At 36.5% G+C, this 27,591-nt stretch overlaps 1 protein-coding gene across 8 annotated transcripts in view; it reads left to right on the top strand.

The window, feature by feature from the left end:
- Nucleotides 1-27,591, top strand: part of SMYD3 (SET and MYND domain containing 3) — a 379,837-nt gene that overhangs the window by 285,939 nt on the left and 66,307 nt on the right. For 4 of the 8 annotated variants that reach the window (XM_058800809.1, XM_058800810.1, XM_058800811.1 and 1 more), the window contains 3 exons: nt 15,932-15,999; nt 18,454-18,556; nt 25,067-25,177. In XM_058800809.1, the coding sequence (XP_058656792.1) occupies nt 15,932-15,999; nt 18,454-18,556; nt 25,067-25,177 (282 nt within the window). Of the gene's footprint in view, nt 1-2,347; nt 2,470-14,052; nt 14,099-15,931; nt 16,000-17,972; nt 18,120-18,453; nt 18,557-25,066; nt 25,178-27,591 lie in introns of those variants that run through there. The other 4 variants (XM_058800816.1, XM_058800814.1, XM_058800813.1 and 1 more) reach the window with 4 other exon arrangements.

The raw sequence follows: 27,591 nt of genomic DNA, 5'->3' as shown, positions 1-27,591 counted from the left end.
CTGTGGAGAAATGTCTGCGACAAATGACATTAAGGGTTTTTTTCTTTCTAACTGTAAACCTTTTGGATACACTCAACGACTTCAAGAAAATTCCTTTGTATGCCAAACTGCTGCTGAGGTGCTTTGTGTCCTTGGTGTTACATTCAACATCTTTATTATTCAGTTCTGCATTTCCATTCTTCACAGAGGTGTTGTAATGCTTAACTAATTAATGTCTACATGTTGCTTGATGTCCTTGAGCAAATAGAAATATAAAGCTATACATATATAGACAAAAAATAGTATTTCAGGCCTTCTGAAATGTGGTTTCAACCTGTAGTCACAAAACTGAATTGCCAAAGTGAGAAGCAGGAAGGAAGCTTTATGAGAAGCTGTAGTGAGGAAAGGATATCCAAAAGCATTACGTTTTTCATTTCTCCCTACTGATGAAATGCCCTGTTATTTTACTTCCCAAATTTGAGGCAAGAAAAATGACAAAAATGGTTATTCCTATAATGAGATGATACCAGGAGAAAAAAAGAAAAATTTATTCTCAAAATAAAAAGTCTCATCATGGTGGTCTGGGTGACAATTTCTATGTGGGGTAAAAAATAAAGAAGCAATATTTTCTGAGATTCATTATTCCATTAATTGCTAATGTATTAGGGCAGAACATCTTCCATCTTGTCTTTGGGATTGTGATTTACATTTAGCATCTACTTTGCAATGGAATGTAATAAACTACAATAAGCTAAAAGCCTTAATTTTTAAGTCAGCATACATGTCTGCAGACTTAGGAACTGTCACAATTTAATATTTGAGTGTGAATTTTTACTATGTAGTTCATGGTTGGCTCATGGAGGTCAAAAATAGCAACAGCAAGAATGAAAGGTTTGAGCTGATTTTAAATTAATTTTGACAGATTTTCAATCTGCTATCAGGGATTCCAAAAGTAAAGAAAAAAGCTGCACTTGGAGGGTAAATGATTCCTTGAAAATTATTTGCTTGTTGAAATGAAGGGAATGAACAGGTTCAGATGTTTATTGATTTAAATATGTAGCATTTTTATTTGTGAATTATTTTGAAATCAAAAATATCTAAGCTCAGTTATTGTGCCGTTAGTTACTATGGGTACTTGGTTTGCAAAATGTGTGGCTTTACGGCTAACTTCTGCCAAAGACCATATTGTTAAATAACATCTCTTTTTTTAGACAAACACATGAAGTGGCATGAGAGTATGCTCATAGTCATGCACACAGATCTCCAGAGAGAAGTGTGAATAAGTAAATATCAGCGAGATTTATTTTGCAATTGCCATTTTATATGTCTTGGGATAGAATTATTTTTTGTTTTGATTAAAACATCCCTGCTTCTATCTTCCCACATACTGGTAGTGATGCAGCTCTCCTAGAGCCTGCTCAGCTTTCTTGACCTTTGCTGTTGTTATCCAGTCTAAGGGAAGTATTGTGGAACAGATAAATTTTTACTTATCAAGACCAAGTGTTCTTCACTTGATTTCCCACTCTAACATGTTTATATTATATAAAATTATAATAATAATTATTATTATAATAAGCATGTCAAAAAGTCACCCTGCACAATTGTATCTGTCTTCATCCCATCTCATGCAGCAGATACTGGGAATGGTGCTGGGTTCTCTGCCTTGAGAATCCTCCCAATGGCCAGATTCTGCATGAAAATCATATGTGTATTCAATAAAAAATAAATTTGAAGTTCACATTTTCTTCCTGACAGTAGTCCCACTGAAGGGACTAAGACCCAGTAAGCCATATAACACAACTAGCTTTGACTGGAATAGCAATATTCAAGTGAATGGGTGAGCCTTTCACAGGGCTTGGGTTGCAGGGTGACTCACTGAGGCAGGTGAGAAATGGCAGCAGTAACCTACCTGTGAGCCCCCCTTTAGAGGTTTTTGGGAAAGCTCAGCTGAAAACAAAACTTCTCTGTAAGTGCTTGCATGAGCAGGTCCTCTTTCTAAAACAAGAGCAAAGCATGGAGCATTTATTTCTCCATCATCAAATGAATGAATAGTTTGTACAAAGTTAGGTGACAATCTGAACCTTTTTACTTGTAAATCAGCAGAAGAGAATAATTATGTGGTCAAGGTGTCAGTACTGGTTTGTTCAGTTGTTCCTGCAATAAGACAATTGGCAGTGCAATATCCATGAGACAGGTGCTGAGGTGCCAGTGGATGAACTCCAGTATTTCTCCAGCCCCCTTTCCAAGGCAAGGTGTATGGTTTACATAGCCCCAGCTGTCCCACTGATATTAACTCCTTAGTTAATGAGACAGATTTTGTGAATTAGTGAGTGTGGCTTGGAGCCAGAGACCTTGAGATGCACAGGCAGGTGAAGCTTCAGCTGCAAAGGGTTGAGTTCAGCCCTGCATTTTTGTGCAGAGGCAAAAGCTGCTGCTGGCCACTGATTGTCACACTGACACCTTCGAGATCAGACCAGCAGGCTCTTACAGGTAAGGACTGTGTCTGAGATTGATTGCTGCTTAGAAATACTGAGGGAGCTAAGCTCTGCAATAGTTTTAATAGCAAAACTCTACCTATATTCTTTTGCAATCTGCATATTGTAACACATTTGAACTGCTGGTGGAGTCATTAGCCTTGACTGGTATTTTGCCAGATTCTCTCTTTCACACTCTACCTAAAAACTAATAAGTTAATTAATAAGTGCTAATTACAAAACAAGTTATCTGTTTGATCTTGGTTTTGAATACATCATCTCACGTAGTTTGGGGTTCTGTTTTATTTCTCTTTATAAATTCAGTCATTTTATAGTGTTTTTTGCATTTTCTTTTCCTGCTTGTTATCTTCTTTGTTAAAAGTCATGGACATGTAGCTTGAGGTTTAGAGATGTAGTTTGAAGAAACAGATTTAAAAATCTAAATTTCATCCTAAGGGAAAATTTTCACATATTTGGTTTCAATATCTTACACAATCTGAACAACAGACTTAGATAATCCATCAAGTAGTAATAGCTGTAATAGCTCAAAAGATACTTCCATGTGGTGCTATCACAGCGAGAATAAAATGTCAAAGAGGTAACAACATTGAAGCTGAAGTGCTTCATTCATGTCAGAGCTTTGCCAAAGGAAAGGGGCACCTGTTTCCACTTCACCAAGGAGGGCATATTACTGACTCTCCATTGTAAACCAGCTGGACTCAGTCTGGAAACACTGGCTATAAAGGCTAGATCATGATTCAAACTTTCAAAATGTTTTGCAATTTTTTTAGGGTTAAAAGCAAAAAAAAAAAAAACCCACAAAAGACAAAACCAAACCAAAACCAGGGAAATATTTGGTATATGAAAGCTTGATATTTTAGATTCTTGTTAAAAGACCTAAAGGTTACAATTTTACAATTTCACACAGCTGATTTATATTTTAGATGAATGGCCAAATGTAACAAAGCATGTAAAATAATTTAAAAGTCCATTTTAACTGTAACTTAAACAGGAATTGATGGAATGAATTGCTCTTTTCTGTCATAACATGTAAACAAGAGAATTATTTCCACATTGGTGGAAAAAGGAATGACTGTACTTTGTTTGTTCTCATATGGCTCTCATAAGAAAAGCTAACAATGAAAACTTACCTAATATGATTTTGTAATTTTTTGTTTTAAAATCCTATTGTCTCATGAAAGATTCCTTAGAGTGAAATCTCTTGGGTTTTGGAATTACTTTGTAGTTTTACCTTGTTCTAGTCATGAAAGTATAACAATTTAAAGGTAAAATTTTCATATGCAGCCAAATCAGACAAGAGACAAGTTATAAATGTAAGGAGAATGTATTCTTAAATAATCATAACCAAATGATTATGATACTCAGTTTTCAAGGCCTTAATTCATCACAGAAGAATGTATTTTGACATGTAGGTTTTTGGCATGATGTTTGTGTAAAAAGCAGTATGAACATAAGGAGAGGAGTCAGCATCATAAACGGCAGAAGAAATTTAACAGTAGATTTGAATAACCTTCTGCCTTGTGGTTCATATTTCTGATCCAATTTTGCACTTTCTTTAGTTTGTGATGATTACAAGAGAGCTTTGTGGTGTAAATTTGGAGTTTTCATTCAGATGTGGGGCAAGGAATTTGCTAGGATGCACAAGTTTTGTTGTGACCAAAAATGATTATGTTCTTTGCTGTCACCCTGCTTTTTGTCAGGTGTAATAGCAATGCCAGAGGGTCCTCATTATTCGCTGAAATCACTGTTTTCTTGTTTTGGGTGCATGTAAAGATCAGATGTGCACAAAAGGGAGAAAAAAGCTCAAAGTAAAGAGGATGAAAACTGTACATAAGGATTTTCCAAGAGTGAATCTGATATCAGAAAAAAATAGCATGAAACACTAGCATAGTGTTGTGATTCAAAGGGGGTTTTGGTGAATATTTTGTTAGTTTTGTAAATCCATCAGAGCCCCCTCAGCCATCTTTCTCCCTTGGAATGTATAACACAAGGCCATTGTAATTTTCTCAGTGAATAGAGTGCATGTTGGGAGTTTGAAATGCAGAGGTCACGTTCTTAAAGTTTCTGATATCCTGAATCTAAGTTATGAAGACTATTGACTTAAAATTGTAACATAAGGAAAATTGAATGAAAGCATCAGCTTTCCAGGCTACACACTGGTAATTACTTGCCTGGTCTTGCATGTATAAGTGAGATGATGCAACTCTTCCTGTAAAGAAACTTTGATACTTGTACATACCCAAAAGTGTCACTTTCCCATGGAAAAATGTATTGTTATGGCAGTAAATGGCACTTTGTAAATGGCAATATATCATTTTGATACATGTATTTGAGTCCTGGGAAAACACAACCAATTTTGATAAATGTAAACTTTCTGTGCCTTTCAAGGTATCTCAAGCTAGGGGGAAAAAAATTAAAATGTTATTTTTTAAAAATGTTTGCTCAACTTCCCAGTTCAGGCTATCTAATGATATCACAGACACTGTCTTGGTTTAAAAAAAATGGATTTTTGTTTTATTATTTAATGTTAACATGGCACATTTGTAGTCAAGAGCTTATGTTAGGAATTAAGCAAATCAAAGTTTGCAGACTGTCAGTGATTTGTTTTGTCTGAATTTTACAGACTTTTGGCCACTTGGAATTAGATCACCCTATTTCAGTGCTCAGAGAAATTTTATTTCAAGTTCAATTTATGAACTTTCTTCCTACCTGATTGCTGTTTTGTTGAACTCGTCTTGTGCCCCTGAAGTCACTGCCAATTTACATTAAAATAAGTGTAAATTTTGTGCTCTTACTCTTGTTGCAATCTTAAAAGAACCCCAAAACAACCATGTGAAGTTTAGACAAAGATATATGAACAGGGAGTAGATTATTTTGTTTCAAGCTTATTTGTATAAAAATATATCCTTTATCAATTAATAGTTGCTAAAAGCATGTTTCTGAGAAGTTGAAAGATTCTTTTCCTGACGGTAAGATTTAGTTCATCTTGTAGGGGTGGAGAAAGCCCTGTTCATCACAGAAATGCTCTTAGGAGCTTTCTTTGCTGCTGAGTTTGTGCAAGGGCAAAGGTGAAGGAGCAGGGAGAAAATTCTTTTGCTAACACAAGTATTTCCTGTAGACAGCAATTACATACAGGTCTGTGAACTTTAGTTAGCTACCCACAAGCATTTGAACTGTGGCTCAATGTAGTGTTTGTATAACCTTCTTTTATTTCCAACATATCTGGTAGAGACTTTTTAAAATTAAATACTTTTTTTTTCCCCATTACAAGTGAAAGATCAAATAATGCAATTATTTGACCATTTTCTCACCAATTTACAGTCTGTATACCCTGAGAGAGTTCATTAAGTAGAAAGAATACATAGAAGTTCAGCTTTTTTGTGACTTTTTCTGCAAGCTATGATTCTAGCTGGTTTACAGCGCTTTTATCAACTTATTGCTAGATGTTTTTTGACTCAGAGCTCTCTGTTTTAGCTTAATTTAGACTAAATTGTTACATTTTCTCTGTGGCTCTTGCTCAAATGGAGGTGGTGCTTAATGCTGCCTCTAAGTATTGTGTGTTTTTTTCTTAAATAGAAATAGTGTATATTAACAATGCAGAAAATCACATAATTGCTACATCTAATCTGGTACAGTAAAGAAAAACACTGTTTCAAAGGAAAATGCATTCTATTCAGTTTTAGGTAGAATAGTATGTTGGGAATTTATTGTTTTGTTGAGGTAATGGCCTTCTGCTAAGAAATCCTCATGGATGGAGTGGTGTTTCTGGGTGTTGGTTTGTGGAGTTCAGGCATTGTGGGTTCTGAAAGCCTTGTTCCCATGTAACCACCCAATATATGTGCATGGCTCCTTCTCTTGGCATAAATAGCAGTTGATTTCTACTAACACCTTCAAAAGTAAAAAGAGTCCAGGCAAAATGCGGAAGGGGATTCCTTTAACTTTGTACCAACTATTCAGTCATTTCTGACTGGAGCAGGTTGTAGCATCCAGAGCCTTTCAAGCAAAATCCCATGACCTGGCCTGAGAAATGCAGCTCTGCAATGTTCTGATTTAGGTCCTGGGTGCCACATGCACCCCGTGGTCCAAAGGAGACCGGGACCACAGAGCAGGATTGAGTTTTTTTAGATTTACCTTATGTCAAATATAGCATAAAATGCTAGCAAATGTTCTTTCACTGACATCATTCACTGATTACAGTTTGTCATCAAATAAGGCTGTCCAAGAATGTTGGACTAGAACTGGGGGAATGAGAAAATGAGCAGCATCAGCACAAAAGCTGTACCTCACTGTAACTGGACACGTATGTGCTGTGTTGAGAGATGTCCAGTGTTACGAAATTCCAAAAACTGAATTATATAAACTGTTTCCTGATCATTGCATTGTTTGAAAAAAATGGCCCCAAAATAGAGATATAAAAGAAATGCTGGCTGTAAATCCTTGGGGAGTAGATCAGAGACATTAAGAATGCACACGTTCTGTAGAAATCCAAGAACCCATTGAATACTGAGTGCTTGAGTTATAAGGGCCTTAAATTTACTGCTTTAGCTTTAATTTGTTCTATGCATCACATCACATCTTTAATTTAAATACTGTTCTACTTTGTACTTACATTGAGTTTATCTTATGTATTCTGGCTTACATATCCTTCTATTTTCTGATGTGGGCATATTCGCCCTTCAGTGCCAGTGCACATGTGTAGAGCACAGTTTTCCTTTCAGTCAGGAAGAGATCTTCAGCTGTGGTCTGGATTAAACAATCTCTTCAGTGCCTTCAATAGGTCACCACTCTTTTCTCTCAAAAGACCTCTCATTAAGGCAATCAGCTAGGTATTCCAGTGTTTCAGAATTGAATAGAGAGTGAGATTTTGTTTCGCAGTTTTGTTTTTTCCTGTTAAAGTTCTAATCGCCTCCTGGAATTGATGTATTGGATGAATACCAGCTGGTACTCCACTCCTTCTCACTGTTCCTGGGCAGGTCTAGCCTGCCTCTGACCCATCACCTGCTATGGCACAGTAGCATCAGTCATTGTATCTGGCAGCACTCTTCATACACTGCCTGTGGAAGGAAGGTCTAAGAGTGGGAAAAAATGCATTCTGCAGGCATATGCTAACCAAATGTTCAAAAACTTTCGAAGGAGAACAGTTTATTTAGGATATTCTTTGTTGGCACTTTACAAACAGCACATGTATTTGCCAAATCATGGTTTTACACATAACTTAAATTACCTGCTCTCAGAAGATTTTTGACTGCCAACCATCTGGAAGAACAGTACATGATTCCTATTGTCTTACTGATTTCCTAATGTCTTTAATGGGAAGAAAGGGGGTTATAACTCTAAAAGTGATGAATTTAGAAAAGGGCATGTCTGATGCACTGATTTGTAGAACTAATAATGTCACCCAGTTTGAATTATAGGAATAGGTTGGAAAATAAATCCAAGTAACTTAAAACCTTGTTGTTTTTTTTTTTTTTTGCTTCATTGATATGATAGAAAGAACAATAGTTATTCCTTTTGATAAAACTGTATGTCAAAAGAAAAACAATAGTAACTTATCTACAGAGAAGAAGTGTAAGAAAAATGAAAGGAACTGGCAGTGGTATCCATTTTCTTTTGGGCCTCAATGCACAAACATTATAAGAGCCTGAAATTTTGTTTGGTTAATGCAAAACAGAGAAGGTTTGGGCTAGCCTGGCTTGTCAGTGATCATGGACACAGTTAGGTTGTCAGTGTTGTATGCTTCCATATCGAGTTGCCATGTATTTCTTTTCACCAAAAAAGTCTTTGGTTCAGTCCTAAAACTCTCCAGTCATCTCTGGTTTAGATTGTAAGTCAATTAGCAAAGTGAGACTAGTGCTGGTTCAAAAACCACATGCTGCATCTAAAAATAAATTTTGAGAAAAAGTGTTTTTTCATAAAAATTGGTTTCCATGTTTCTAAATTAATCAAGTCAAATGGGTTTTGTTGCCAGTTTCAGAAGAAACTTCAAAATGAAGACATTTATTTACATTTGTTTTTTAGATTTAAAAGTACTCATTTCAGGTCATTACATTTTGGAAGAGATGTTTCCTTTTTTTCTACTCTTTTTGAAATTTCTTTCAAACATTCTCAGCTTTTGTGCTTTCAGAAATTTCCTAGTGAAAACAATTTTAAAGCAGCGGCATGAAAAAAATTTTCTCCAGATTTTTATAGTCCCTCTCATTCCCTATCCCTTTCCCTCAGCAGAAAAGATATTGTGACACCATAGGGGAAGGGAAGGGAAGGGAAGGGAAGGGAAGGGAAGGGAAGGGAAGGGAAGGGAAGGGAAGGGAAGGGAAGGGAAGGGAAGGGAAGGGAAGGGAAGGGAAGGGAAGGGAAGGGGCAAACATTCCACTAAGCCAAATAGACAAAATCCAAAGACTTATGGTTGATGAACTTCAAAAGTTAAATACACTTGAAGGTCCAGCTCAGCAAGCACTTGCAAAAGGAATAGCAAGTATATTGCCTCTGTGATAAGACATCATCAAACACTGAAATGTTTAGGTTAGAATTTCTCTGACCTATCTTGAACTGTCTAATAGTTTTGTCTTAGAAAATCACCTTGGTAATGGAAAGAGGTGGCACATAGTACTTTGTTCCACCCACATTATTAGCTGAGGCTATGTAAGAGTAATTCATCAAGGTTTTGATTTTGCCTTTGTAATTTCCATACAAGCATCTGTAGCTGAATCTCACCCTAATAATTCATAGTAAGTCTAACTTCTTTTTTTTCTTAAATATACCATTACAAAGAATTTAAACATCTCTGTAACAGAATAGGCAAGACAAACACAATGTCAGTTAATGACTCCTGGATGCCCATGAAGTTTGATCCCATTCATAAACAAGCAGTGTGTTTTCAATAAGTGGGCGTGCAGTGGCTGTTGAAATCAAGTTAATAACTCTTCCCCATTTCACAGGAGTGGAGTTACCAGTAGGAAAATGAGGATGAAGAGAAGGATGTCATGCTCCTACTCCACTCCAATTAATAATGCCAAATGCTGCAAGCATACTGTAATATGATCCATTAGTGGCTTCACAGCTCCCACTCTCCCGTTCTGCTCCCGAAATAGATGCATTCAGTTCTGTTCCAAAAAGCAGGAATAATAATAACATTTACAGAGCTGGGTAAAAGCTAAAATTTCACCAAGGGGACCATGGGACTTGCTGACTGTTGTCAGAGGAAAATTTGTGAAAAGCCTGAGACAGGTTGCACAAAACTTTAATGGGAGTCCTGCAAAAATTCAAGATATTTTGTTTTACACTGAGTGCAATAATTTTGCATATTTCAGGCTTACCTTTTCAATTTCAGGTTTTTAACTATATGTTGCACATGCATATAAAAAGAAAAAGGTGCTCATAGCAAACATAATATTTGTCCTAGTAATGATGGCTTTGAAATTCTTAGTAATCAAATATGCTTAGCTGCATAACTAAATATTTTTATTTGAAAGATTGGAGAAGTATGTGTGGGATTAAGGGGAGAGGAGGTAATTTACCATGACCTATTTTCATTCCATTTCAATCAAAATTGCACCACTTAGCTGAGTACTATAAAGGGATGCCTGAAGCACACTTGCACTAAATTATCTGTTAATGTCAGGGCAAATTTCTGGTCTCCTGTCTTGTAGGTGGTGACAGCCTATCTGCAAGGGATACCTGTCTTCTGCACACTCATCAGAAAACTTCATGTGCTAGGATAGCAAAAAAAGGCCTGAATATTAGTTGATGTGAGAAAGATGTCCAAAGGCTAAGATGAAGAACTAAGAAAGGAATTGGAAATGCCTGTCTTTGGTGTAACTAGCTCTGAGGTAATGGTAGTCTTTAGTTCAGCCAAAATGTTGATGCTTTGGCACAGGAGATTAATAGGAAGTCTTTGAAGTAAAATTAAACACTTGTGAATTCAGTCAAGGTGTGAAAAAAACTTTTCGAATTTCATGGTTTTGCAGCATACTTTGGCTTCTGAGCAAATATCATAAACAGTTAACTACTTGTGCCCTTTACTTAGTCTGAAAATCTAAATAAGAAAACTTTCCCTAATATGTTTTGATTTCTGTCTGGAAGCCTTTGGACAATACTCTTGGTCCCATGGTGTGATTCTTGGGCAGGAGTTGGAGTCAATGATCCCTGCGGGTTTTGACAGAATCACAGCTTTTCTGTGATTCTGTCAAAACACTGAAGAAGCTTTTTTTTTTCCTCTACACCTATTTTCTTCTTTCTGATATCTCTTTCATCTCATTTTGTTTCTGTGGCCATCATGGAAGCCAGTAAGTGTGTCTGAGTTGAATGCAACGTAGAATTGGATTCTAAGTTCCTGATATGGCAAAAACCTGTAAGCATGTATATGTGAGGCACAAAGGTCTAGTTTTCAAATGTGCCTCATTACAGGGCTCCTTTCAGGGCAGTGTTGAGGTAGCAAATGCCTTCCCACCATGGACAGAACTGCCATTTCAGAGCGAGAAGCTCTGTCTGGGTAGAAAGCCTGGATGTCCTGGACTGTAGGCACAAGCACTTGAGTGTTGTAGACTTAAAACAGGGGCTTGACAGGCCTGTCTCTGCTGTGGCATACTGTGCATTAGCACTGTTGCTCTAGGGCTCTGTGTGCCAAATGAAGTCATTAGCAGATTTGAGATCTGTGCCTGTTATCTGTTCATCTTCCAGCTATCGGTGCAGAACTGTAGTGGGATGTGGTGGCTCTAGAAGGTCTCTGGGGTCTGCCTTGGTCATTCAAGGTAATGTGCCCCTCACCTAGCATTTACTGCTCACCCCTTCCTCCTGGAGAAATGTTTGAGTTTCTTGAGAAGTCTATTAACGTGAGAACTCATTGCAGTATCTTTTGTTAAATAGTTGGCCATGACCAGTGATACCCAGGCAGCTTCAGTGTAAATGAGAAACTTAATAATCCATGAAAGGACTTTTTTAATATCTATTTTTAATCTACATTACATTGGGTTAATAAATTAGGGGAAAAGGGTTCATTATGACTTTCTTCCTGGTGGTGGATTAGAGTACACCAGCTGTGACACACCATTTACAGAGATGGCTGGAGTCATTGAATATCAGAGCTGGAAACTGTATTGACCCTATCAGTGCAATATACCCTTTGGAAGTCCTTGGGAGGGTTTCTTATGTGTGTTATAAAGGCTGCCTGGCTGTGTTGCAGTAACAGGAGCACGTGGAGACAAAATGATTGATTATTAGCCCTGGTGTTTGTAATTTGATCAGTGCAGCAAGTGTTAGCCTATAATGCTTTGTTTTCTTTCCCTTACACCCTTATTGATGTGTTTCATTGTCTGAGTGTCTGAAATTCCAAATCTGGAATGTCCTGCCATCAAGTCTAACTCTGCTTTATTTAACCCAAAGGCAAATCCTCAGTATAAAGCTGTAGGAATGAGGTCTTAACTGAGAGCAAATGCAACTCATTATGTTGCAAAACTGAAGCCTCTGTGCTCTGTCAAATGCAAACACCAAAATAAATCATGGCTGTCCTCTTGGTTGTGAGTCTGGCACTGACAGAGATTTCTCAGACAGTAGCTTTAGACATCTTGAGAACAGTGGCCTCTTTACAGGGTAGATTTACAGAGTTTTCAGTAGTCACTCAGAGAGAAAATCAAATGTAATGTAAGGTTGCAATAATTTCTGTTTGGTGTTAAGGTGTGCCTGAGAGTATTGGCCAGTCAGTAAAATCGGTTTACTCATTATGTGTTTACCAGTCTAGGAGAGATTATGTCTTCTACTTGTGTTACCTTTCTGGGTACAGGGTACTTTAAAATATGTGCAGCCTCAAAAGAACAGATAATTTTATTTAATTCAGTCAGTTTATATAATATTGTTGGTTGTTTCAAATAGCACCTCCTTTTAAATAAACTTGCAGGATTTATTGCCATGGAGGCAACTCAAACACTCAGAAGTGATTCTGTAAACTGTTGAGTTTATAGACTAGAGCTCTGTGGCCAAACAAGCTATGATGATTCACCTTGATCACTCTAGAATATTTCAACATTTTGCATTTTAGAGGCTTGAAAAGTTTGTGACTCCCCCATGAGAATTCTGCCTAGGTTCTCATGCTGAGAGAAGTGTTTTTTCAGAAACTGTAGAAATAGCAAGTAATTTGTCTTTGCTCTTTGAAGTTCAGAAATACGTGGCAATTTTTTTATTTGTGGGTATAACAAACTTTGTGAGTACTTGGTTCTGTTTCTGTATTTGGATATGCTGTCTTAGTGCTTTGTAGCTGGATAGAAAGGAATTTTTAAAGGATTCAGAAGGGACAAACACAAATTAAATTACTGAGATAATTAATACTGCAGTATTTAAAACAACAAGGAGCATACCATTGTTTGGAAGAACACTCATTGAAGCAATCAGTTGCTGAGATTTGTTTATTTTTCTTATTTTTAATCACTTAGAATCAGAACCTTGTTGTAGTATAAGGAATAGAGTCAGTTAAGGCAGAAAAAAAGATAGCACAAAATAACTATGAAACTTGAAAGAAATGCTGTGATGCATGAGAAAGTGTTTGTTTTGCCTTGGGTTTATGCGTTGGGTTTTTTTCCCCTAGAAACAGAGTTAGTTAACTTCCAGTCCCAGTAGGCTTTGATCTGTAAACAATTGCCTCAGGAACAAGCAGCTTACTCATGCTCTCCTGCAGAAATGTTGGATACTCCAGATTTGGCTGTTATTTGAGCTACATCTGTGAATTTTGGGAAGCTAGAAAAACTGACTTTTCTTTGGGTGTTATCTAAAAAAAAATGCCGTCTTCATTTTGTTCCTTGGAAGTTGTGATCTACAACACCGATTCTCGTTTTGAAATCTCGTAACTCCCCTTGATAGAACGGATCTTTCAGTCAGACTTAAAGCATCCTAAAAGTTTGTATAAATAGAAATGTAGAAGTGATTCGGTAGATTTTTTAGAAACTTTGTAACAAATCTAAAAGAGAACAGAAAGCCAACCATATAGCAACAGCCTATGAATATTTCATATTTGATATCATTGTGGGCTGCTAGCTGTCTATGGAGGATTGCCATTACACCAGAATTTCTCACACTGTAAATGGTGACATCCTCCTCCTCTCTCCACCCTAATCTCAGTTCCTCTCTCTCCACTTGCTGAGCGCAGAAGCAGCCATGACTAGGGTTGCTATCTGCAGTACACATTATTTGTGTATTGCTGTTGGTTTTTTCCATTCCTGAGCTTAAAAGGGGGGAAAGATTGTCTTCTCAGAGGTTAAACAAACCTCAGAGCACCTGACAGATCCTCTGCCTCTGGCAGGATTGTGCACTGAATCATACAGCTCAGAACTCATGGGAGCACTTAAACCCATGTTTGTGTATTAAATGCCTTTTTAGATTTGGCCCTGTATACTTTGGATTCCCAGTATTATATTTGAAACTGTAAATAATTAGAAACTAGATGGCATTTCACTGCCTTACTGGATATTGAGATGCATCTGTGTCTTGTGAAAATATCTGAGAGGTTAAAAAGTGCCTCACAGTGAACTACTATTAAAAATAGCTCTCCATATCTGAATCTCAGCTTATTCATTCATCTCAAATTTTTCTTTGAAGGTATCCTGGTATAAAAAACTGATTCATGTTTCAAAAAGGAAGAGGTAAAAATATTGTGACTTCTGTGTGTAAATCTTTTCACATAATATAATATATAACTTTAATAGAAAATGATGAAACAGTCTCTATAACTCTATGGTGATCAAAATTCAATATTATAAATATAAATATGTTATGGTAATAATAAGAGATTTGTAAGAAAGAGGAGTTCATTTGTTCTAGGACATGCTTGACCTCTGCTACTTTATGATCTGTTAGAGAGAGCTAAGGCTCACAAAAGCTGGCTTTCTTTCTATTTTACCTGGAAGGCATTATTTTTTCAATAAATACCAAAATCAGGTCAATATTTTTAGAACCAGGATAATTGCCACCTGAAATGGACTAATCTTTGCTCAGAGGTTGTCTGACACTTTATACCCAATGTCAGCAGGAAAGAAATAACTAAGATGTATGATTTTGGTAATTGATAGGGAACATTTGAAAGGGTTACATAAATAATAGACTAATCAAAGTATTGTTTAATGGTTTACAAAAACACATGCCATACTGTGTGTACATTTATTTAAATTAATGTTGCTGTCATAATTTATGAGAAATTTTGAAAGAGGATTTCATTTTCACCTTATGGTTAATGGTATCATAAATAATAATTTGTCAGTTTATAGGATAATTTATACTATTAAATTGTTCAACATACCTCTTTAAAACATAGGTGTGCATTTATTGCTCTGGACAATTACTCTGTGAATAAAACTGCAACTTTCAAATCTCATTTCCATGTCTGCCAAACCCTACTCTTAACTCATTTTCTGTTCTAATGAGAATTAATGACATTAATAATCCAATGCTATGCAGAAGAGACCTTGGACTTTTCTTGTATATGCAGTATCATGCAGTATTTTTCTAAAGAAGATATTAATACATCAATAGTAACTATCAATATATCTAAAAAATTAATGTAAGAAAACACCAAAACCAACTCTTCCCCAAAAATCAAATACTTGAAAAATACATTCAGAATTGAATTCTGTTTGTTTGTTTTTTTTTCATTTAAGCACATGAAAGTTGTACTTGTTAATCATTTACTAAGTGTTGATATATCTTGGACACCAAAAAGGCTCAGTCTGATAGTTTGGGGTAGGACTAAATCTGCTTACAGGAATCTTCCATTTTCCCCCATTATTTTCTAAAACCACTTTAATATTGTATGATTATATGAAGGAAGAATACATTTACAATAGGAATATTTGAAATTAAAGAAAAGGTTGTATTTCCCTTGGACGGCAATTTGAACATGCTTTGTCATCAGATCTTCTACATGCAAACCCAAATACCCATAATGTGAAAGATTTTGCATTTATTTGTGCCCATATCAGGTTGCCAAAACTGAGGCTGCTATTTTCTTCTAAACAGTCCCACATATATATTCTATGGGTTCCACTGCTACTCATTAAAAGGTACTGTGAGAGCCTGGCATCAGCAGAGTCCCTGCATAGAGAACAGCCACTCTTTCTGCCAGCAGTCACTATCCTCTGCTGGGTTGTTCCTGGGCTGAGCTTCTCAGACTCTATGTAGGATGGCTTTTTTTATTCTTCTTTTCCTTCTACTTCAGGAAACAGGGCCCCTGCATGTGTTTAACCCCACATTTTTTTTCCAGGATACTAAGATTTCTGCTTTTAATTGACAGCAGTTTTACAGGAGAGTGTGTCCCAGATGTGATTGCTGTAAAATGAAAGAGCGCTAGTGTTGGGCTTCAATGTTTCCCATCTAATTACCATTTGCCCCTTAATTTTATTTTGGAAGGGGGTTTTTTCACTTGAGTGTGGGGTTTCCAAATGATTCTGGTAATCCTGGATTTTTTTCCCTTGTTTTTACAGGTGACCTGTAACAGTTTCACCATCAGTAATGGAGAGATGCAGGATGTTGGTGTTGGCCTCTATCCCAGGTACTGTGGACACTGTTTCATTCACAGGCAAAATCTGTGTCAATTTTTTCCCCTTTTTTCCAAGGTAGCTGTAAGGACCATCAGAGCACCAGGTAACATGTCTAAATGAGAAACTGGGAAATGGAAATAAATTAAAGCAGAGTAAAAAAATACAATCTGGTTGAAAGCATTCTTAATAGTCCTTATTACAGCATTAAAACAGTTTAAATGGTATGCATCTTTGTATTTTATTTTTATGGAGGTGGTAGTCTTTTCTAAGTGAGAAAAAATGCTGACATCAAGAATGTGCAACTGGGACTAGTGAGGGAAACCTGTTCAATGATGCTTTAGAATACAGATATTTTGCAGCTGAGAGCCTTCAGAATTAGTAACTAAAAGAAAAAGATTGATATATTTATAAGTAAATTACCATAACAAAGAAACCAGTAAGGTGAAAAGGTGAGTCCCTTAAGAGATAGATGTTACTATTTCAATTTCTTATTATTGTTTCTTATTTGTGTTAGGAAAGAAGTATGTACCAATGAAGATTTTATCTTTGTAGAATTAGTAACCTGTAATCATAAATATGGAAAATTAGTATGTAGTTTAAAAGTATGTTGTACCATCTAATTTTTTTGTTAATGCATGGTTGAATTATGTTTGTCAGTACCTCAGTTGGCCTATCACTGCTGTTTCTTTTCCTTCTAATGTCATATGCAAGATTTAAATAAGGACACTTAATATCTTGAGGTCTGCCTTGAAGTAAAGATGAGGAAAAGGTAGTTAGGAGGACATGGGAATTAGTGTCATGAAAAGTGCAAAACAGTAATTTGATTTCACAATGGAATAAAAACAATAATTGAGAAAAATGAAATCTTATTTTTGAGCATTATTATTAGGGAAATGCTTGCTTTTGGTTGAAATAAGCCCTTAACTATGAAGAAAGTATCTATCTATGTTCAATGATGATGCACTGGCAAGGGATGCCAGAGACTCTTTCCCAGGTCACTTCAGAGCAGTTTGAATTTTGTTTTAGCAAAACAGCTGGAAAAATTGAGAACTTTAAATCTGTGGTTTACAAGTCCCGGCCCAATGTCCTCCCAGATGAATTCATATGCTTCTAGAGGAAATTGTCATCAAACCCACTAGTGTCTCCATGAGACGAGATTTAATTAAAAGTTCTTTATTAAGCCTTATTAAGAGGTTGTATATTGTTGTATGGCTTGATAGCTTCAGCATCACAAAATATTTTGGAAAAGGTAAAATCCTGTGGTCCTGCTGTGCATCACATTGTGAGCAGCTTTGAGAGTGTGCCCAGTGATCTCACAATAAGTGTAATGGATACTCTCTCAGAGGGTTCTTGAGGAGATTAACCACAGATATTTTATAAGGCCAGAAGGGATACCAAAAGAGTCAGACCCCTGTTGATACCTCCTGTAAGAGTCAAAAAACTAAATAAACTTGGTTTGGTGCAGGGCTCTGACCCTTGGCAACATCCTCTATTTTACCACCATCAATCAGCTGGGATTTTGAGTAGCTGAATCAAGGAACAAGGACAGAATATAAATGCAGCTAGGAGCTGGATAAGCCAAAAATTCTTCTTCCAGCCTGATAATGCCAGAATTATTCTTTCAATGGGTCATTCCCGTAGGGAAAAAAACCATGAACCCCATTTCTGCTACGGCAAAAATATTTGCCTGGCAGAGTCAGTTGTTTCTCAGCTAAGGAAACTCGTGATTCAGAAGTGTATAGGAGATGTTGTTAGCAGGGTCCTTCAGACAGTGGGAAGGGTGTGCTTGTGCAGTGCTTGTGTCTCTTGAGGGTGCCAGCAGCTCCCTAAGGAGCTGTGCTGCCCCAGCTGTCACATGCCACAAGAACAGAGGCTGCACCAAAATATGCATTAAAATAGAGACAATGGCCATGTTTCTTCTTTCAACTCTAAACACCAACTTCTTTGGCTTTGGGACATAGTATACTCCATTTTTTCCTGACAGGAAATACAAGTTGATTGCTGGCCCCTTTGAGCTGTGCTTGCAGTGACAGTCAAATAATCAATAAGGTTAGTGCCCTGAAACTGAGCAGAAGCAGCAGAAAGAGAACTCAGTCCCTCTTGCCAAGGGAGGTACTGTCAAGGTAACAAGGTTAGTGTCAAGGTAACAAGGTCACCTTGTTCCCTCTTGCCCAGTCCCCTGAATCAGGGGGCCATTGCCTTCCTCCTGCCCTGAATACACAAAAGGCAGAAACATTTGAAGAGATCCCGACATGGCTCCTATTACTAAGGAATATAAATCTTCTAAGCATTCATTTTCCTCCCCTAACCAGGAAAAGCTGATTTAACAGGGAATTTATTTGTTTCATGACTCAATTGCTTGATACTTCAGATGTAATCATGTTAGCTACTTTCAAATTATTAAAAGGAAATGGCAATGGAGACTCCTCTGCTAAGTTTTTTTTTCTTTCTTTCACCCCTCACAGCATGTCTTTACTGAACCACAGCTGTGACCCAAACTGCGTGATCGTTTTTGAAGGATACCAGCTTTTACTTCACTCTGTCCGAGAGATCCAGATTGGTGAAGAGGTAATTAACTTGTCCTCCCTTCCATCACAGACACCTGCAACAATGACATCTCCCTAAATAAATTCCAGACTGCTGGGCCACCAGCTTAATATTTTGATGATATATTGATGCCACTTTCTAGCACATAGCTATCAGGAGGAAAATGATAAATAGAATCATCTCTTCACACTGCCTGGGCCCGTAATCATTACTTCTCATAAATCACTAGCAATCTTGATAAATTCCTGTTCCTCCTTTCCTCCTCTAGGCACTTCATTTTGTTTGTATTTGAGTGTCTTTACCCTGATGGGAGCACTTACAGTATTTCTGAGTGGAATGCAGTGTTCCTTAAGTCTTTGCAACAATAACATTTGTCAGGCGGCAACCATGCAGTTGTAGTAAACTTTTTATTGACAGTGAAAGCAGCAAAACAAGGTTTGTTTGCTTGTCCATTTCACTAGGAAAGACTTCAAAATATCCTTTTCAAGAGATTTGTGATTTGATCTAAAGTACTCTCTACTTTTTTTTACAATAGCACTTGTATTAATTTGAAAATAAGCATTTGTGGCTAGAAATAAAAAAAAAAAAGTTTTGTAGCAATGCAGTACTGAATTTGCTTAATTCAGTAAGACCTGAAAAGTGTGCATATTTGTAATTTCAGTTGCATCAATGACCTACACAGTTGTAGCTGTTGGTCATTTCAAAATCATAACCTTATGTAAATATGATTCACACCTGTTCTTAAAACTCTATACTTATTTTGATTTAGGCACGCCTAGTATGTGCCCATGAAGTTTTTTCTTTTTTAATGTATTCTTTTTCAACGATAGTAGGGCATCACAGTAAGTAAATGGTTGAAAATTTTTTTATGCTTATTTTGAAATTAATAACCAAAATAAGTAAGTGGTAGAATATTTTTTTCAGTGAAACATTGTTAAGAAGCAACAAAAATGTTTTTGCATTCTTACGTTTTTACCGAGATAATTCTTTCAGGATGCAATACATGTTTGTGGAGCTATCAATTATAGACATTTTTCAGTTCAGCATTCTTGTTTAAGTGTTGTTATAGACACCTTCCTCCTATATTATCCATTAACCATAACTTTCCTCTTGGCTTCCCAATTCACTAAGATGGGTTGCTTATTTAAAAATACAGTAGATTTTAATGAATTACCAGGAAGAAAATGTGTTTAAGGCTTAAGAGACAAAATAAAGCTACAAAGTCAGTATTAGGTTAGATCTGTTATGGGAAGTGGAAGGGAAATAAAATTTTTGTGAGGGTATGTACAAGTCAGTAGTTCAATATTATTGTCAGTACCTATTTACTTTTCCTTATACACAACTTCTGCCTCTTTTCATTTTGTGTTCTGCATAATGACTTTGATGCAACTTTCCACACTGCCTTCCTGCTTGCCTGCAGCAGGGTGAGCTCAGTTTTAGTAATAACCAGGTATTGAATTTACAAATATCTGTACATGAAACTGTATCATCTGTTGTGAGCTGAGTTTTAACTTATATTACTGATGTCATGATCTGAGCTAATGAAGATACATGTCAGGGAGGAAACTGATTGGGCTTCCTTAATAAATTGGGTGCTCTGAGATAGTAACATGAACATTATTTCATCATGAAGCAACAAAAAAATTATAATCACTAGAAATTTTCTCTTATCCTGCTCAAACTTACACTAGATGCATACAGAATGAGATCCATGATAAAATAATTAATAGAAATTAAGCACTTAGATTTATCAGAAATAAGGAGCTGAGTAGCAAGTCAAGCTCAGATTAGTAGAAGAGGACTATTCCATCCTTACAGGAACATATTTTTGCACATTTGTAGCACTTTCTGTCAGAGCACACTGCAGCAGTTTACTCATGCCAAGGAGTTGTTGACCACCTAAAGTTGCAGGGAAAGCAGAGACATGGGGAGCTGAGATGTCTGGCTATTGTGGTCATCTCAGCATTCTGAACTTTGCTTCCAGAACCTCAGAAGTAATTATAACACCTTTTTGCTCTTCAAGATAATTACAGAATTACAGAATGTTTAGATTTGGAAGGGATCTCAGAGATCATCTGGTCCCTTGCTGTGGGCAGAGACACTTTCACTAGACCAGGCTGCTCAGACCTCCATCCAACCCAGCCTTGAACTCTACAGAGGATGGAGCCTCCACAACTTCTCTGTAATGTTGACAATTACAGTTTTTGTAGCTTTAGATGATGTTAATTTGACAGCATACAAAGATTTTCTTTACTTGCAGCTTTTTGCAACAATGAAATTTAAAAGTTGCGGAGAAAGATGAGATATGGGGAAGGATTATTAAAAAGCAAAAATTATTTGTCTAGAGATCATGAGGGCTCCTTTACTGGGAAAGTAGCCTATAAGCTAGTTTTGTCAAAAAGATGAGCAGCCTACTCTTAAGAGGTCTTCATCATTTCCCAACCCTTAAGTAACCACTTCAAACAGCATCAAGATGTGTGCTATAATTTCAATTGACTTTTTGTTAGTTGCTGAGTCTACCTGGTGTTTTGCAGGTAGACATGAGATGATTTCCCCGCCTCTCCAATCAGAAGTTTTATGGCTTCAAATCAATTACTCTTGCTGGGAGACAGAATGGATTAGCTGAGGTGCAGTTCTGCTCCAAAATGGGTTCTTTGCTTCTCACCAGCTTCAGAGTTCAGTTAGAGCAAATTTGTATCTTTCTTCATAATATCATATAGCTGGCTGAACCTTACAGAGCAACATTGTTTTAAATACTGAAAACAAATAATCATTTCAGATGTTAAGCAAATAAATCTATTTTCATGATAGATTTCAACCAAGTTATATAGTGTTTTTGTTACTGTAATTCTGTGAGAAGTTTTGTATCTTTGTATGCTTGACACATTACATGTTTTCCCATTTAAGTTTGTAGAAACAAATTTTTCCTTGAGTTAGGAGTTTTGCTGGTTTTGTACCACTGCAGAAAACCTTTTGATCTTATGTGCCAAAGCAGAAAGAGTGCAAACTGTTAAGCACTTGTGTAACTCTGTCTCAGGAACAGATTTCTGTACACAACCCCCCCTAAGATTCTGAGAGCCATGATTGCAAAACCAAGAAGATTCCTTTTCCTTTTTTTTCCCCTGCCACTAGCATTGAAATACTTGATTTTAAATTTTTACAGAATTTTCTGTCAAGAAATTTTGTGGCTTATATTCTGTTACAAAAAAAAAAAAAAACAAAAACCAAAACAAAACCAAAAACACAACAACAACAAAACCCTACATAAATTAAGTCCACTGCATCGTGGCAGTAATGGAAAATTGTGTCTACCTCAGTTGGCAGATGAGGAACATGAGAAACTAACCACCATATCCATGATTAAAGAATTTCTGTGCTCAGACAGTGCTGCATTTCTAAGGAAAGTGTCTTAAGAGTCAATAAGTCACATGGCTTTTAAATAATTTCTTGCCTTCATAAATGTTTTTTATATATATTCTCCAGTTTGGGGGGAAAAGATTTATTACATTCTTTATAAACGATGCAATAAAGAGGCAAACTTTGGTCAGTTGAAGTAATGTTTTAATTAGTAGCATACATCCCACATGCAAATACCATTAAGACAACCTTTGATAAATGGGCACATTTCCCAAATATGTACAAGTTAAATGAGGCTTGCATCTAATGAAGTGATCCAAAATTAAACCAAGGACAGAAGAGAGACTTGAATACAGAAATTTTGGTTTTAAACAATTATATTATTAGTATAGGCTCAGTCACTGTTAGGTTGATCATGTTTCTAAATATTCTAGTTACATTTTGCCACTCACTCTGCCAGCTACAAACATTTTTTTCCCTAATGGATTTCTCCTGGCAGGGCTGGGAATTTGAACTTGGGCAGGAGAGACCTTAAGTTCTTAAATTGCTAAAAGGAGAGATAAATGTGATGGAGCCTCTTTTCCTCTTTCTGCCCAGTCATATGTTTTAATCCAGAGCATGTTGGTACGTGACTGTTCATATCCACAACTGTTTAGCAACCTCTGAAAAAGAAATGTCTTTTTTTAAACTTCTTCCTACCCCAAGGTTTCTGCAACATAAATGAAAAAAGTTGAGGGTGGGGGGATGGAAACCAAAGATATAAAGAGAGAAAGGGATGAAGCCTGTAGGCTGGATAGGTAAGGTATATGTAGTGTTGGCTCTGTGTTTATTTCACAGTATTGTAACTAAACTCTGCCTAATGATGGTTTCATTACTAATGACAGGGTTTAAACCATTGTCTTAAATATTTTGACAAAGAGTACACTAATATCACATTATTTTTTTGTCAGAAGATTCCTACTGTCTTGCACTGTGTCTGAACCTGGTTGAATCCTTTTTACTGTTGGATGCCACCTGAACCTAAAGCCCAGCAGGACATGAGTCAAAACCAGAGATGTTTATTCAGACGACAAGAGACAGGGAACAGCCAGTGTGTGAAATGATTTTGACAGAAAACACTTGCGAGTTGCAAGGAGACATGAAGATTTGGGAGGCTTTTGATGGGAGAGGGAAATTGGGTTTTGGATGTCTGAAGGATGAGGTTAGGACTGCAGCTTGGATGGAAAATGCTTTGTGGGAAGGAAGGGAGACAGATCTTTCTTACCACACCAAGGGGGATGCAGATTAGGACCAGCTGTGGAAAGAAGTTGTTGGGGTCACTGAAGATGAGAAATCAGAGTAGGGCAACAAGGACTGTTAACTTGGGAAAGCAAGAGAACACAGTAGGGAAAGGTGAAGGATAAGGCTAAGGCTAAAGGACAGACCTGAGACTGGTACAAGGAAGAAATCATCCCATTGTACCAAAAGTGGCTATGCAAGGAGCTAGAATTTATGGCTAGAAAACAGGTTTAGGTAATCAAGTGTTGAGAATTAGACAGGAAAATGATATTCATGTTGAGGAGTAGAGAACAGAAGAGAAAGAATAAGAGGGACATTGGAGATAATGGGGCAGAAGAGACAAAGCTTGGAAGAAAAGGATGGAAAATAAATAAGCAGCACAATTTCCATCCATTCCCTGCAGAAAGATCAGAGGGAAGCCTAAGGCTCCCATGTAAAATATTATTACAGACTGTTCTGCTGTAAGCCAGTAGTGGTGAAACTAATCCTCTCTTGGCTCAGACATCCACAAGCTGGGGCAGAACAACATTATCTAGAATTCTAAACCTAACAAAGTTCTCACACTTGCTAACTTTTGATTGATTGTGGAATTTTAATTTGTCTCTCTCATTAATTATACTATTAATCTTCAATTATGAGGCCATATTTATTTTAAATGCTTGACTTTGCCATCTCAGTAGACTTCTTTTAACACAGTTCTCCTTTAATATGTAATCAAATTACACTGTAATAATAAATGAAAAAAAATGCAGGCATTGTTTTAGTTGCTTGTTAATTGCTCATTCAATTAGAAAGCTCACTAATTTGCAAAAATGCAGGTTCTGACAATGGATTTCATGATCATTACTAAAATTGGTCAGGTTTTCCTGTAATTTCTTTGAATGGACTCTCATGATTTAACTGAAAACCATGTGAAAATTCTCCCAATTAGTTGAAGTGTCTAGGCTCAGGATGAAATAATGTGACCTGATTTTTTTTCAGCTCTGACCCCTCTGGAGTGTTTCAAAGTGTGTTGGGCGTATAGTGTAATCACTGAATAACATCTGACTGTATACTGGTCTGAACTGAGCTGGTTTTTTTGTTATATCCTTTTCCTTATCGTTAGTTTGTGCCTGTGGAGCACTTTAAACATTTCAAGAACTCTACAAATGGTTAGTCCTGTAAAATTCTTTCTGGCAGGCATCAAAGTGAACAAACTACAGACTTCTCTGTAGCTCATTGGAATTCACTCTGTGCAGTGTAAGAAGTTGAAAAATGGCACAAATTTAGGCACAAATTTTCTTTTATCATTTTAATAAATTTTCTTGTCAGTAGTTTCAACAACTTAGACTGCAATGTTTTTGTGCTTCCTTGGTCACAAGGGAAACATCACAGAGACACTGAAAATGGGTATGGCATAAGAGGAATTCTCCCCAGGCTCAAACATATATTTGCAAGAAAGTAGGGGCTTACCTGAGGAAAAAAATTTGGAGATAGTTGGATATTGTGTAACACTAGTGGTAAATACACTCTTAAACTCTGGAGCTAGACAGAAAATGAGATTTCATGCACAAGGGATTCAGATGCTTTATGCATAGCTTCTTTGCTATCTTTTCTCACTCTCCTTTCTTTTTTTTTCCCTACAAATAAGGATTAAAAGTTGTAATAGCAATAATTTTGGGTGGAATTAATAATTTCAAACAATATTGATCTTGAAATGTGAAAAAGTGAAAGAAAAAGAAATTGACTACTTTTACCTTCTGTAAAAGTAGTCAATGTCTTCTGGAAAATAATCTGTTAGCATTTTATTTTATGCTGGGAAAAATTTTGTATCCAAAAAAATGTTGCCTCCGCTGATACATACACAGAATATGGATTTTTTGTAAAATATACCAACTCTTTTTTTTTAATGTACAGCTCACCATCAGCTATGTTGAATCACTGGTGCCTACCAGGGAGCGCCAGAAGCAGCTGATGCGCCAGTATTGCTTCGAATGTGATTGTCCACTCTGCCAGAACGCAGAGAAGGTAGGTTGGGAAAAGAAACTCCTTGCCAGTGAAACAGAATTTTCTAAGGCCTGTCAGCAGCTTTCCTTCCTTATAGTAATACTTATCTTTGGCTACTAATTGAAGGGCCAGAAGAGGGGAGAAAATGCCTCTGCCCTCGTTGTGGTTTTTGTTGCTGTGAAAGACAACTCTGAATGACAGAAAAGCAGAAAATGTTGGCATTTTTCTATTCAAAAGAGCAATCTTGTAACTTCAACTGAAGCCACTTGTCTGGTAGTACAGGAAGGTTGTGCTTATCCTCAAAATAATGTTGAATTAATTTTGCCAAATACCTGCATCAGTAATTTTCAAGAACTACCAAGCTTGTTCAGCAGTTGTTAGAGAGAACAGTGAACATCCTTGGGTGACTTTGTAGTTTTTATGCTCACTTACATCACAAGTCCTTGGAGTAGCAGGTCAGTGGTTGTAGTAGATAAACTTTTGTTCAATATGATCTCTTACTGGGGTTCAGCCTAGCCTCATTTGATTATATTCTGGTTTGCTTCATATTAATACAACCTTGGCACACTAAATTTGTCTCAGAGGCTGATGAGAGATTAAATGGAATAGGCAAAATGAGGCTGGCTTAATAGCAGTTTTTAAGCACTTAGTCTCTTTTGTTATATGTACAGTTGCTCTTATTTTCACAAATGCTTGTTTGGAGTGAGTCACCTGCCATAGCTAAATGTGTTCCTGTAAGATTAGAAGTAGTAAAAAGGTATTGATGAAAATGTAATTCCAAAGAACATAATATGATTCATGAAATAATAGCAGTGCAGAAAAAAAAAACCAGAAAACAGATAAAGAAACCCCCAAAGTTTAAACTACAACATATGCTTTGATTCATCAGTAGGCAGTTCAAAAAAGAAAACACAGAAAATTTCAGGCTTATGACATAATGCTAAATTACTTCCTGTCTGTGTTGGCATTCTGTGTCTGATAAAAGCTGCTGCAATTCTACTCCGAGGCAGTGAAGTGAAGACCTCTTTTTATCTTTCTTTTAAAGATGGTCACTCAAGTGCCATGAAATCTTTGATTAGTTTTAGGTAAATGGCATCCTCACAGATGCAATGATGATTAAGAAAAATAAGCAGGCTAAAGAGTCTTCAAGGATCACTTAACAGTTTGTGAAAGGGTAGGCGAGTGGTGTAAAGAACATTCAGCATGTGGAAAGTTTTAGGAAATAATATCTTCAGACTGGTGTATATGTAATTGTAAGAATCAACGTATAACATCAAAAAACACTCTAGTGAAATTATATTATCATATATTAATGATTATACATATTATATTATATTATCATATATTAATGAAAGCAATACTCTCATGCATAGGTTAAAATTATTAATGATTTTTTTAAAAATATTATTTTCATTTGTGTTCATAGTCTATAGATCTTTGTTTTGCCCTTTCACAAAATTTCCCTGGGAATGATACTGTGAAATGTTTGGAAGGCTCTTTGTGACTGCATTCTGGAATTCTGTGCTTGTTGATTGTTACCATGTTAAGATGTCTGTGAAGGTCCAGAAGCATCATGGCAGCTTGGTCTGTTAATGTCTATGAAGAGGACATCTTTATCCTCAGCTTCAGTTTAGGGTCATTAAATGTTATCTGCAGCAGTCCTCATAGTATTAATTTCTCTGTGACAACTGAATTTGAAAAATCTTTATGTGACTAGCTTGTTTGGGTTTTGTTCTTCCATTTATCTTTGTCACTGCTAGCTGAGAGTCATGTAACATTGCAGGTACAGCAGGAGATAATATTTGGAAATTCTGGGTTTAGATTTAGATGCTTAAAATTGAAAAAATCATTCAAAATCTCCCTGCTGAAATACCCCTAATACTGAGACAAATTTCCAAGTCATCTTAAAAAATTTTTAAAAAGGAAAATCTTTGTGAATAGAATAGGCAACAGCTGTAACTTGGGATCATCAAGAGTGGCAGAGTCAATATTGTGAACCACTATAGTCAGCTAAAAGTAAATTCCCATATTGCAGCATTGCTTTGCAGAAAAAAAGATAGTTTGGTCAACAGCAGTTCATCTCATGTATCTTTCTTATAGGTAAAAATGCAAATTCCAGAAATGCTTTATCCATTCAAGTAATTTCTTGTGTATTGGGGATTTTTTTCAGTTTCAGTCATCTCATCCAAAAAGCTAGAACCCTTTTTGAAATCACATTTATAGACACACAAACACTTAGAGCTTGTGTTACTGCTGTCTTGCTGAGTGTGCTTGTCGGCTGCTAAACACATACTAGGGACTAGTGAAAGCTCTCAAGATGCACACATCAATTTATAGTAAAGTTTTAAGTCAAGTAATATGCACTGTAGCTTTTATTCTACATCTTTTTTAATGTTTTAAAAGTGATCCTGCAAATCCCCAGGGAAATATATGTT

Source organism: Ammospiza caudacuta, chromosome 3 (assembly GCF_027887145.1).
Source record: "Ammospiza caudacuta isolate bAmmCau1 chromosome 3, bAmmCau1.pri, whole genome shotgun sequence".
NCBI classification, from domain to species: domain Eukaryota; kingdom Metazoa; phylum Chordata; class Aves; order Passeriformes; family Passerellidae; genus Ammospiza; species Ammospiza caudacuta.
The sequence above is the reverse complement of the archived record's forward strand: the minus strand, read 5'-3'. Positions and strand labels throughout refer to the sequence as shown.